The 9117-nt window shown below is 43.6% G+C and overlaps 1 protein-coding gene and 1 long non-coding RNA gene across 2 annotated transcripts in view; both read right to left on the reverse strand.

Moving 5' to 3' along the window:
• The window catches only part of prcp (prolylcarboxypeptidase (angiotensinase C)), an 8055-nt gene extending 2249 nt beyond the window's left edge, over positions 1-5806 (reverse strand). The window contains exons 1-6 of the mRNA XM_019887365.1: positions 5408-5806; positions 2877-3017; positions 2585-2686; positions 2280-2461; positions 2035-2192; positions 1489-1661 (exon numbers count right to left, since the gene is read on the reverse strand). Coding sequence (XP_019742924.1) covers positions 1489-1661; positions 2035-2192; positions 2280-2461; positions 2585-2686; positions 2877-3017; positions 5408-5587 — 936 coding nt within the window. The 5' untranslated portion in view covers positions 5588-5806. The remainder of the gene's footprint in view (positions 1-1488; positions 1662-2034; positions 2193-2279; positions 2462-2584; positions 2687-2876; positions 3018-5407) is intronic.
• Positions 5807-7489: 1683 nt separating this feature from the next.
• LOC109526218 (uncharacterized) lies at positions 7490-9079 on the reverse strand. The gene is made up of 2 exons (XR_002170286.1): positions 7701-9079; positions 7490-7520 (listed from the first exon to the last, which is right to left on the reverse strand). It is a non-coding gene; the product is annotated as an uncharacterized LOC109526218 (long non-coding RNA).
• Between the last annotated feature and the right edge of the window lie 38 nt (positions 9080-9117).

The raw sequence follows: 9117 nt of genomic DNA on the forward strand, positions 1-9117 counted from the left end.
GTCTCTCCAGAAGGAAGGCTAAACGGTCATCGGGAGGTTCCTCTAATGTATGCGACCCCTATGGGCGGCGTAAGCGCTTTAGGCTGAGAAGCTTTTTTTTTTTTTTAATGACAAAGCTAATGTGATTATGTGAGCCAGTGTGAGAAGGGGCCATTGAGGGCTTAGGGGTGTTGGCAGAGATGAATGTATAAAGCTAATCCAGGCTGAAAAGTAAGGAGAAGATGCCACCCCCACCCTTCCGCTGCTCTTTTTTTTTTTTTTTTTTCTTCCATGGTGTAAATCTTCGCTTGGACGTGTCCTCCGCCGTCCTCATCCATCGACCGCCACCGAGTCGTCGCACAAAAGCCTCAGTGACAACACTCGCGGGGCGACAAAAACAACAGGGCCCAGTTTTTGGGGAGGGGTCAGCTAGCAAACAGTAACAAAAGCAACAAAAAAGCTGACGCTCAAATGCAGGGTGCCCCCGCCCCCAAAAAAAAATTTTTTTTTCACTCCTCCTTGCCATGACTGTGAAGCCTAACGTTCGCAGTTCAGCAATGGTAAACTGACAGTTTTATTTTCTTGAGTTGTGAGCAGAAATGTAAGTGACGAGCACTAGATGGCGGCAGCAAACTTCACAACAAGCTCCAGTTTGGCTGGTAGCGACCGGTTCTTCCAAAGAGGCTGCAAGTGGTTTATTGACAGAATTCCAAGTGGAGTTTTGAACAAAACAGCGCAAAACTGGCAAAAGTCTGTTAGCATAATGCTAACTCACAATGCAAAACACCATAGAGAGGCTAACAAAACTAGCATTGATGTTGCTGTGTTATGACAAAACATTCTTACTTAGATATGAGTCACCTACAGTTCAAGAGTGAGTGTTTTTGGGTGGTACACTTTGAGTTCAAGCCTTGATGGACGGAAAACAAAGAGCTTTTTTTTTTCATTCTACTTGTGTCGGGATGCTAAATCCAACGCGCGGCCCCTCCCCTTGTTCCGACATGGTCGCCATAAATCCCGGCGAATTTCACATGCAAATCAGGCGCCAGCGCGTTTTATGTGACAAAAGCATTTACAGGCCGCCATAGAGCAAGTCTGCTAAACAACAAGGAGGCATTTGGATGCCTTCTTGTAACACACAGCTACGTGAACACTCGTGTTGACAATAGTAGCACTGTGTAGAAAACACCAAGGGAAAAAAAAAAGCAACATTCTTCTTATGACACTTTTTGAAGTGGTAACTGGTGTAAAAAGTTTGAAAACCACGACTTTGCACAATATACACGAGGCTAACGCATACATAGCAAGACACGACAATACAGTCTGAAAAATCATGCTAGCACTAATGCTAGAGCTAACAGAACAGGAGAGATGTCCTGGTTGGTCCACCAGCACCAAAATAAGTTTATCCGGCGCCACCGCGGCGACCGTACTGTCCTTCCAACCACCCCGTGTGACTTGGACGATATCTGAAGCCAACCCCACGCCGCGATTGTTTTGCGTCGGTACCTGGATGGGCCACCGCGGCAGCGGCTGCAGAAACTCGGCCTTGTAGGGGTAGTCCACCATGGCCAGGTTCACCCACGTCTCCTGGAGCCAACTCTTGAAGTCCAACATGTCCTTGTCAGTCTTGAGCGGCGCGCACAAGCTGAACTCCTCAGACAACCACTCCAGACCCGATGCTGCGCACCAGAAGGCAGATGTTCGGAAATGTTTTCATTTGGATTCCACACCAAGTTCGCTTTCAGAAACCTGGGAATATTTAGCGTTGAAATTCCGAGGATTTAGGCAATTTTAAATCCTGTTGTCAAAATGATTACTTAATCGTGAAAATAATGATCAAATAATTGATTCATCGTGGCACCTCTAATTGATTTTAAATACTTAATAAATTATCCGGAAAAACGGAAACAATTCCACAGAGTTCAAATAATAAATACATGATCGTTCCACCATTAAAATGAGCTATTTGGCTTTTTTTTTTCTTTATCGTCGCATCGACGAGTGACCTGGCCCTTGTGTTGGTTTCCTCCAGCCGTATTGGGGCTACCTTACCAGTGGCAGAGAGGTTATTGATGGCCCCCCACGACGCTCGGATGTTCGTGTCGCAGTTGCTTCCACTTTTGGCAAAGTCCTGCGTGACTACCTTGTAGAAGTCTCCGCATGGCACCATACCTGAGAACTGCCATATTGGCGCGGAGGAGGCCAGAGCACTGGGGAGGAAAAAAAAAGAAGTCAAAATTAGGCTGATATTACTAATATGGGAACAAATTTATGTCCATCCAATTTGCCGTCCTTACCCGATAACGACGTTGGGGTATTTCATCCTGAACCAGGCAGCCAGCATGCCCCCATACGACCCGCCGATGGCGATGACCGGGCTGTGCTGGGCTCCGGCTCTGCTGAGCTTCACATTCTGGATCAGGATGGCAAAATCCGCCAGGGCCTGCTCTGCCGTCAGGTAGTTCAGGTGTTTGCTGTCCTGCAGGCAAACCAATGTACATGTTGACATGCTATTATGCTAAACACCAAGCCAACATAAACTGCAAGAACTATTTTTTGTTTGGGGGTTTTTTTCCCCATCTTTTTTTGCATCCTGACTCACGCTGAAAGAGTCCGCTCCAAATGGCATCGACTCTCCATAGTAGCGATGTTCTGCAAAGACCAACATGGCACCCAGCTCTTCCGCAACATCCCACATGAAGCCCTGGGCCAGAATAAGGACAGTCAGTCAGTTACAAATTACATTCTCACAGTTGTACCTGGATTGTTACGTGCCCCCAACTCGCGAGTTTATGGGCAGTCAATTGATTGATTATTATTATTATTATTATGGAGCAGACATGTTGAGGTGGGCTAAAAAGGTATGAATGACATGACTTGACAGGCCAACTTACAGTGTTGTTGCAGAACCAGGTGATGTCACCTTCGTTGCCCGTGTAGAATAAAATGGGACCGCCAGGCGAGCGCCATTGCTTGTCGGCCACAAGGTAGCGCTGTTTGAAAGTGCCGTCTTCTACGAAGCCAAAATGATCAATCTGAGTGGGGGAAAAAACATTTAGTCATGTAACCTTGGTCATCGGGATAGTCTATGGTGGTGGTGGGGCGGGGGGGGGGGTACTCCGTGCAACATGACAAGCCAAACTTATAAATTCAGCAGTAATTACTTCACTCCACTGTATAGTATATGACACACAGTTGTCAAACATCCAAGACACTCCCAGAATAAATGTTTTTATTTGGCTCCTAAGCACCATCCTTAGTCCCAAAAGGAGGCAGTAACTTTAGCAGGCAATGACAGCAGAAAGATTTAATAGCATCCATTCAGCCTCGGCTTGGCAGCGTGTACTATAAGAGCGTTGGGGAGGCTGGGGGGGGGGGGCACTTTGGCAGGGTGGCATACTCCCGTGGGGTCATGTGCAGTGTAATTCTGTGAACAAAAGCTTTTAAATGTGGATGTGTGTCCTTTAAAAGGTCACTTTTTGGGCGGGGGGGGGGGGGGCTGTTTTGAATCATCAAATAATGTCCTTTTATAAAGGTCACATCGTTTCATATTTGCCTTTTTTATTCGGCTAATTTATTTTAAAGAATCAAAATGACAAGATGCTGCGGACATCTGGGGTTTTTTTTTCTCCGTTGTTTGAATGCATCCCTTTTTACTACCGTCCGACCAATATGAATTTTTGCTAAAATTTATCATTTCAAAAGCCCGAGAACACACTGACTCACTCGGCATGCACAGCTGGTTGCCTGAGAAGTAGTGCCACCGTGTGGCCATTATGAGAATTACTGCTTCACTCCCATTTGTCCATTTGCCGTGCGACGCTCACAGAGGATATCCCGTTCAGATGAGCGCGCTGACTTCGTGACCCCGCTGTCACGCAAACAGTGTGGGGAAAGAAGACGGCGTGACCGATGACCCTTTTTGTTGCTCGCGCGAATGGAAATCGCATCAGATGTGTCATGGCCTCATGGACAAGACAATGTGCATCAGGATGGAGGAAGTGTTCTTCATGGGAGCACTGATGAGGAAGGATGCTGTGGGTGGTTGGAGCAGGTGGAAGGTGTAAGCAAAAAGCAAGCTGAGTTTTTGCCAAAATCCCAAGGCAGACCTCTAATCAAATGTCACCAAAAAGTAGATCGAATGATCCCCTGCTCATCTTTTTTTGTGCATGTAAAACCATGAAAATACCCTGTCTCATACTTTTTAAATACATTCAAAGTTATGAAGCTCAGTTTTTGGAAACTCATTCACAGCCATCGACAGCTATTGATGTCAAAGATGCATGCTAATGGGGGGGGGGGGGCGGCTGCCCTAAATGTTTCAATGCAAAAACAATGTGCTAGCATAAAATGCTCATTGGAACACAGTGGTAATGACATGAAAACGAAAGCATTTGTTTATGTAACTCGACACGAGGTAGGAGTCAAGTCCTGAAGGGAGCTCACTTAACACCCCCCAGCCACCCCCTCGCTCCTTGCCCCCTGGGTCAACTTTTCGGCAGCGAGCCAGGGGGAACAACAACAACACACACATTGCGCTTTCAATGTTACTACAGGAAGTAGTGAGGGGAAACACTTTATTGTGCGCAGGCAGCACGTGTGCAACCTCAACAATATCAAGCGCATTGAGAAAGTGCCGCAGCGATAGAAACACCAAATACAATTGGGGTGGGGGGTTCAAATGTGTTGTTCAAACAAGAATTCTATGAGCTTCTTCTTTTGCCTGTTTTCTTTAAGTAAGATATCCTTTATTTGTCCCACAGTGGGGAAATTTACAATTTTACCCTCTAATTTTGTGGCACAGCTGTACCATATTACAGCGGATGTAAAACTCATCAGAGACTAAAATGAGTACTCATTCGGGAAGTGTGTGTGTTATTGTTTTCTTGACACAAAATTGTAGTGTTTACAAAAACATTGTGGTGACGTCACGGGAAAATCGGCCAATCAGATAGCTGGGTGACACTTTCTCGTCTTCAATTAACTGAACCACCTCTCAGCACACAAAGCAAACCTGTTTAATTGCAGCTTTTAATTCCAGCCATTAAGTTTTGTTAACTTTGAACATTTAAAGTGCAAGTCAGATTTTGGTGTACTTCAATTTACCTGGTCAAAGAAAAAAGTTTCATAACTGTATCGATATTCGGTGTGATAGACTAGCGGAGTTTTTTCATTAAAGATTTTTAGAAATACTCACAGCCACTGAAAGGCATTTTGTGAAAGGTGCCTGGGATATGCTCTGATATGTTGTGATTAACCGGCGTTATGAGTCTTCAAACCAAACCTCGTATAATAGTTTCAGATTTTAGTGGTCACCCTTCAGGTTTCGCGGTTAACTTTTGATAAGAACACAAAGAGATGTCACACTGAAGATATTTAAAGTACAACGAAGAATTCGGCGCACACGGAGAAAGGTTCAACTTACCTTTTGGTCCAAGTAAAAAGTTTCGTAGCTGACGGGGATCTCGGGGGAGTGAAAGAAGCCTCCGTGTCTGCCGAAAAGCTGCGTTTTGAAAGCGTGTAAAGAGCCAACAAAACACAAGAGCTGAAAACACAAGGTGAGTGCAGCTCTGTCCAAAAGAGCCTTCCCGGCTCCTAACGTCATCTTTCTGCTGCGCTGTCAAGACGCCCGCCGTCAGCACATTTTGTGGAAAGAAGACCGGATGAGCCTCTTGGGGAGGAGGAGGAAAGAGGAAGTGAATCTGGGCTGTCAGCGAGGCAGCCAACATCTGATTTACGAACCTCTCAATTTACATAAGCATCAACAAATATCACGGGAACACCTATTCAGCATAAAAAAAACAGTGTTAGCTTCCTCTCGGCGTTTTTCCAAACCTGCATTTGGTTCCCGTTTCATCACTTTAGTTCGCCGTCGGCCTAGCGCGTGACGAAATTAAACTCAGTGACCGCACAGGATCGTGGGAGTGTATGTATGTATTAATAACATGTTCGTTTTGTTTTCTGTTTACTGAGAATTGTATTCTGACTTGTTCAATAAAGATTATTATAAAAATAAAAAATCGTGGGAGTGAAAAAATCGTGGGAGTGGAAGCTCTTCACGAAGTGGTGTTCAAATTTCGGTTTGGGGGCCATTTACAAAATACACGTTGAAATAAAGTCGCGCTTGAAATTAAAAATGAACATCAACTATCAACCCTTTTATAATTATTTAAACCTACTAACAACTTCAGAGCTCAAGTGAAGGGAATTCTTCTCTGAAGCGCATTCATTTATTGTTAATTATTCATTAACCTATTTTAGAAAAATGCCTGGATTCATGCAGTAAATACAATTATTGTCGTAAGTCATTCATATTTTCAAACGGCATTATTTAGCATTCATATAATTACAATTAAGTTAAACTTACTTACAAAAGAATAAATTTTCCTTTTTTCAACGGTCGTAATGGTGATATTTGGTTTGGAAAATTTGAGAACCACAGAAATGACAAGTACAAATAATACCTCATGAAGCTAGCTGGAGAGACACAAACACACCATTTAGTTGGATTATTTAATATTATACAGAGTACTTTAGAGTATATTTTATACACAGAAACCCCGGCGTCGTATTTTCCTACTGCGTTAACCAAAACTCAATGGGTTAACAAGAAGTAATGGCAAATAAAAATTAAAACGTTACAAAGTAAGTCATTCATATTTTCAAACGGCATTATTTAGCATTCATATAATTACAATTAAGTTAAACTTACAAAATAATTTATTTTTCCTTTTTTCAACGGTCACAATGGTGATATTTGGTTTGAAAAATTTGAGAACCACAGAAATGACAAGTAACAAGTACAAATAATACCTCATGAAGCTAGCTAGAGAGACACAAACACACCATTTAGTTGGATTATTTAATATTATACAGAGTACTTTAGGTTATATTTTATACACAGAAACCCCCGCGTCGTATTTTCCTACTGCGTTAACCAAAACTCAATGGGTTAACAAGAAGTAATGGCAAATAAAAATTAAAACGTTACAAATAATAACAATAAAAATGAAATGATAAAGTATAAAAAGCAAAGTGCTAAGTTTGTATAACAACAACAAAAATGGAACAGTAACCAAAAATGAAGTGTGCAGTTATACGGCCGATGTGTGCAGTACAGTACGTTACATTTGTGATAAATACATGAGCACTACACCGCAGTTCTGGAGAAAAACATAGTGGGAAGCGCATGAAACACAACGGTACACAAACTATACGACCAGGAGGCCGTGTCACCAAAACTAAACGCCTCGCTCAGCGTAAAAGTAAATATTAGTCCATTAAAATGTTCCAGACCATGAGTTCAAAAAAAAAAAAAAAACGCAATAAAATGCTGATTCACGCTGGCAGTTACCAAACAGTAGCAGCAAGTAGGAGGCAAAATATTTCACAGTTTGTCGTGGCGCAAGGGCGTCTGGAAAGCCATTTCCGTGTATTTTCTTTGCTCACCAGTAACAAAGTTCAGGGCAATTGGTAAAACGACTGTCCTACTAGTAAGATTTTTTTCCCCCACTACTGTAGGACATCTTTGCATTTAACTTTGGGTACTAGTGACACAAAACTGTGCACTAGTTGATATGCGAGCGCTAGTAGTACGACTAGTCAAGGGCTGGATGTAAAAAAAAAAAAAAAGTATAATGTCTAAAGTAATAAAAGTATGCAAGACGTACTCACTAGTAACACAGTTTTCTCCTACTGCTGGGCCCAAGTTGTCCGACTAGTGTGCAGAACTGTCATACAGGGCAGAAAATGACTTTCCTAGTAAGACTTCGGTCTACTAGTGCGGCCGAGTCGTTCGACTCGTGTGCCATCCATGTTATCCATTTATAGGTTCATGCACTCGTTACGCTATTTGTCCTCACTCGTAGGAACGCGTTTGCATAATAGTAAAACAACATTTTACGAGGGAGGCAGTAGCTGCAGCTTAAGTTCCAGGTACTCGTAAAACGCTATGTCCTCACTAATAAGTCATTAGTACAAGCATTTTGGTATACTTGTAGAACAAGTTACAGGCAAAACGGTGCACTAGTTGACATTCTGTGTGCGACCGATACCATCTGCAAAGCGCAAGACGATAACTCACGGAATTTTACAGTGTTACTTTTAGTATGAGTCATGGCACTAGTGACTCAATATCCTACTAGCGTGCAGATTTGTCTCACGAACGATGACAAAGAGTGTACTAGTACACAGACCTGAAAGTCCGCGCACTCGTAACATGGACATGTCCTCCTCGTGTGAAGTAATGTCATACAGCAGTGGAAAGCAGTAGTGGAGAAGAAAAAAATATGTTACTAGTTCAACCAGCCATTCTAGTAGTACGCTGAATTGTCTCACCAGTGAGGCCAAGGAGCATACTAGTACCCTTTTAGTCAATACCTTGATATCCATCTTAAAGTCCATGTACTAATATACTCTTAATCCTCACTAGTAAAACATTCCAGTGCACTAGTAGCACATGTCGGGCACTAGTAGCGGCAATATGAAACTCGTAAGACTCAGTTATTGGACTACTGCACATAGTCGTCCGACAAGTACGTTGAATTATCTTGCTAGTGAGAAAAAAGCATACTAGTGCAAGGACACCACGGACATCTCTCGGCAGGTGCGATGACTGTCGTAGGAAAACGCCGTGTTACTAATAAGGCAAAAAAAAAATTGCACATTAGATAACGTCAAGCACTTCACTAGTAGTAGTAGTAGTAGCAGCAGCACACAGATGTCAACGAGCGCACAGTTTTGCCTCACTAGTAACACTGAGTTGTCCTGCTCGTGTGCGGAGATGTCCGACAGTAGCGGCAACAATAGAAGTGTGCCGAGTTGTGTTTCCTGTGAGGGCAAAGGAAATACTAGTACATGGCGGGGAAGGATATGCACTCAACGCTGTAACGGCTCTCCATGTGGGCAAGACAATTGTGCAACGGATTAGGAAAGAAAGCACATTCTGCAACGTAAACGGCAACGGAATGCCACCTGGCCGAGCGTTCTGAACACTGCTGGTGAATACCGACACTTGCGGCGTGATCGGTTGCCACGAGGACGGGAGAGGAAGCGGCGCCTCCGCCTCCGCCGCGCTAGTTGAGGCTGCAGCAGCTCAGGTAGCCGATGGTCTTGGCCTCGCCGGGCGCGGGGGCC

This window comes from Hippocampus comes, unplaced genomic scaffold (assembly GCF_001891065.2).
Source record: "Hippocampus comes isolate QL1 unplaced genomic scaffold, H_comes_QL1_v1.1 scaffold194, whole genome shotgun sequence".
Classification (NCBI taxonomy): Eukaryota; Metazoa; Chordata; class Actinopteri; order Syngnathiformes; family Syngnathidae; genus Hippocampus; species Hippocampus comes.